This window comes from Octopus bimaculoides, chromosome 5 (genome assembly GCF_001194135.2).
Source record: "Octopus bimaculoides isolate UCB-OBI-ISO-001 chromosome 5, ASM119413v2, whole genome shotgun sequence".
In the NCBI taxonomy this organism is placed as follows: Eukaryota; Metazoa; Mollusca; class Cephalopoda; order Octopoda; family Octopodidae; genus Octopus; species Octopus bimaculoides.
This window is the reverse complement of record NC_068985.1, coordinates 118,478,471-118,482,767: the sequence shown is the minus strand read 5'-3', so window position 1 is coordinate 118,482,767 and position 4,297 is coordinate 118,478,471. Positions and strand designations below refer to the sequence as shown.

General features: G+C 33.3%; 1 protein-coding gene across 1 annotated transcript in view; it reads right to left on the bottom strand.

Annotated features, from left to right (window-relative positions):
* Positions 1-1,712, bottom strand: part of LOC106882252 (tetraspanin-5) — a 159,292-nt gene extending 157,580 nt beyond the window's left edge. Inside the window, exon 1 of the mRNA XM_052967959.1 lies at positions 1,364-1,712. Coding sequence (XP_052823919.1) covers positions 1,364-1,456 — 93 coding nt within the window. The 5' untranslated portion in view covers positions 1,457-1,712. The remainder of the gene's footprint in view (positions 1-1,363) is intronic.
* Positions 1,713-4,297: the final 2,585 nt, after the last annotated feature.

Here is a 4,297-nt window from a genome sequence, read left to right as displayed (position 1 = left end):
ATATATATATATATATATATATACATACATACATACATATTACTACGTGTCTCCGATCCGAACGGAAAAGATAAAATAACTACACGAGGTAAAATTAAATAAACAATAAACATAATGAATGAATCAAAACGATATGCTGAAATAATAATTAATAATAACAAAGAAATATTTGAAATAAACAGGTAAACATGGAATTGGAGTAACAGACACAAAGGCTTTGTGTCATATACAAAGATTGTACAGGCTTGTATATTAGTATACTTATTACATATAGTCATATATATATATATTACACGAAGCCTTTGTGTGACAGACCTATTCTTATATATCTATCTATCTATATATATATATATATATATATATATATTACACGAAGCCTTTGTGTGACAGACCTATTCTTATATATCTATCTATATATATATATATATATATATATATATATATATATATATATATATATATATATATATATGTATGTATACATTCATATATTTATGTATATATTTATATACATACATATGCATCCATATATGTGTGTATACTATGTCATATATTACAAAACCTTTGTAAAAATTACACTTTTATTGCAATTATACACACACACATATACATACAGCAATATTTGTATATTTTGCTGTAACGACCAGGTTATTCATTTTGGTGCAGGACCAACAAAGACAATCACTGCCATACATACATACATACATACACACACAAACATACACACAAATATACGAACATTTACATATACTAATATTTACATACAAATACACAGGTGTGTGTATACTAATTTGTAACACAAGGACACTGCTTCTTTAAGGGAGAGGAAAATCGAAGAGTCAGTTATTATTGTCCCTCAGTATTCAGCTGGTACTTTACCATTGCAAAATTTGAATTGTGTATGTTTCAGGGTATATGAGTCTATGTAGTATGTTACGTAAAAATGTAATATTCACATACAGATATACATGTTTAGATACATTGACGTTAATAAATAGTGTGTAAACATTTAATATACTAATACATGTACAGAAGCATGCACGTGTGTACACATATATACAATATACTAACATTGTATGTACGTGTGTGTAATTGCATGTATGTTTCTTATACACACATAATACACTAATATTCAATTACAAATATTGAATATATATATATATACATATACACACACAATATACTAATATCTATCTATAAATATTCGATATATGTATGTACATATACACTAATATTTATATACAAATATTCGATTTATATGTATATATATATACAAACACCACACAGATATAACAGAAAAGATATTTGTAAAAAATATTTAATTGAATAATAAAAGTGAACTAGTTATCAGAAATCCACTCACCCAAAATATAACGTTGAAACCAAATACCAAGTATTTTATGCAACAGCTAACTTCAGACCTGTCCCTCCGTGGCCGAGGTTTCCTTGGCATCATTGCTGAAAATATGCCGATAACATCTACACCTGTTTCGCGTATATCCACCGGGAAGAAACATGTATCTTACAATCATCGCACCATTTTCTTCCCAACCTCATACAAGCAAGACACAAGAACTCAAAAGCTCTTCTCTCTCAGTAAAAAGCTACACAGCAACAACGGCAGCCAGTAAACGACAACAAGCAACGTTGACTCTATGTGGCACTGAAGTTTGACTTCCCTTACTTTCCACCTCCTCCTTTGTTTCACTCTCTCTTTCTCTCTCTCTCTCTCTAGCAATTCCTTTCTCTTACCTTCACCTCCTCCTTTGTCTAACTCTATCTTTGTCTTTCTATCTCTCTATCACTTTTGCTTTCCGTCTCACTTTTCTCTCTCTACTACATTTTCTTACTCTTTCACCTTTTTATCACTTACTCTTCTCTCTCACTGTTTTTATTTCTCTGATACTCCTTGTTTCTTTCTTTTTCACTTTCCATCATTTACCCTTTCTCTTTTGCTTTTTATTACTCTTTCTTTTACACTTCCCTTTGTTGTTTTCATATTGGTGAAATCGATTTTTTTTTATCTAAAATATATTATTTCTTTTTTTCTTTTAATTCTATATAAAAAAATATATTTCTATTTCAAAATGAAATAAGCCAAGATTGAATTAGTAAACCCGGAGCGAATTTTAAACAATGTTAAACAAAGGATTAGAAATTGGTGCTAATCATCAAAACATAAGAACGAGAGTATATTGAAATTTTCACAGTTCATTGTCCTCTTTCTCTGTATCACTCACACTTTCTCTCCTACTCACCCTCTTTTTCATTTACAGTTTCTCTTATCACCCTCTCTTTCATTTACGCTTTCTCCCGCAAGGTACTCATAATCTTTATATCTCTTCCATCCTGTATGAGTGCCTTCACTAAATGTTAACCTCTATAAAGTTTATATTATTTGTTTATGCTGCATTCGTTTAAGTTGATGAAATAGCAATTGATGTCATGTTTAAAATGCTATCTATCAACAAGTCTTTGTTCAATACATTTTCTTCATACATCTGTTGCTGCTGAAGAACGCGGCAGTCAAATGGGGGAAAAAACGCCATATTGAAACTAGATGCTGTTAAAACAGGCTGACTGTGTGAATATCCCTGTTATTTTGAAGTTATAAATGAAACTAGTGATATTTTAAAGTTATTTTTCAGTTAGAGTACTTCACAAAACATTTCTATATAATATAAGCTTGTAACATTCATTCTTTGTCAATGGTAACGAGATTATATCAAACAAATGTAAACAACACCACGTGCACAGATGATACACTTGTGCAACAAAGAAGGAAGAAATTTTATTAATACTAATTTTAAATTCTTTCTTCATCTTAATATTTTGATACCATCCTATAAAAACTAATGTTAATTTCTGCGATTCTTATTCAATACAGTAAGCTTCGTGATTTTCTTTTCAAAATATCGTCTGCCTTCATGTAATAGACAAAGCAAGTATTCATTTTTCTCATTTTCTTAAAATTTAGCTGCTGTCAATCTAAAATGCAAAATCTCTCTAATAAAAATTAAATTAATTTCCCTCGAAACAAGATATGAAGTTTGAAAGATTTTCGAATTTTTGCAGAACAACATTTAGTTTGAAATAAAGCCTACTTCGAGAGTAGCAGTTGATGTCATTTTCGAAATTTACATTGAATGACGATTCCATTCTAAGGGAGATAATTATTACAAAACTATAGTTTGGTCGTTTGATTTTTCATGGAAAACCATTTTTAACGTCTCTCTAGAGGTGATTTATTTGGGAACCATTGAACTATCTCTGCAATTCAATCTATATTAATATAGGTATTAAGCAAAAAAAAAACTAATCTAAACTGTTTATTGATTTGCAAAAATCCGGAAACTTCCTATCACTAATTCACAACCCAATAGAAATGCTGCAATGTGGAACAAGAGTGCTTTAGGCCTCTGAGGAACATTCGTCTCAGAATTAAAAGAAGGATGGAATATATGAGGGTCGTATCTGATATTTATAGGTCCTTCCTTCGCTCTTCGGCTCTCTAATTAATGTACCAGCTGAACTTTGCTCTTTCCGGTCTTGTATCATCATCATCATCATCATCGTCGTCGTCTTTTAACGTCCGATCTCCATGATGGCATGGGTCGGGCGGTTTGACAGGAATTGACCAGCTAGAGAACTACCCAGGCTCCATTTGTCTGTTTCGGCGTGGTTTCTATGGCTGGATACCCTTCCTATCGCCAACCACCTTGCAGAGTGTAGTGGGGCTTTTATGTGACAGCAGCACGGGCGCTTTTACGTGGTGACAACGTAGGATACTGCCATTGCTGTCATTGATGTTGTTATTGTTGTTATCGCTGGCTATGGTGCTGTTGGTTCTCTTCGCGTTTTTGCTGCTACTATTATTGGTACTGACGTCCCTGCTACTGTGGTCACTGTTAGGGGAGCTGCTGATGTTGCTGCTGCTGCTAGCATCGACCTGTATCTCAGCTTCATAGACAACTCCCTTAGATTCGCAGTGGCTCCTCACTGGGCATCTGTTGCGGTCCCTGCATGAACATCCTGCCACCGTTCATGATCTAAGAGTGCTAACTAGAATGTTCTTAATATTGGGGATGCACAGCTAAAAGAGACTAAGATTGTGCCTGTTGAAAATGCGTCCATATCTATAGATATAGTCACTTTTTATTAAGAGCATTCTAGTTAGCACCCCTAGACCATGAACAGAGGCAGGATGTTCTTGCAGGGACCACAACAGATGCCCAGTGAGGGGCCACTGCAACACCAAAGCAGTCCTCTATGAAGCTGAGGTACTGGCTGACCCTAG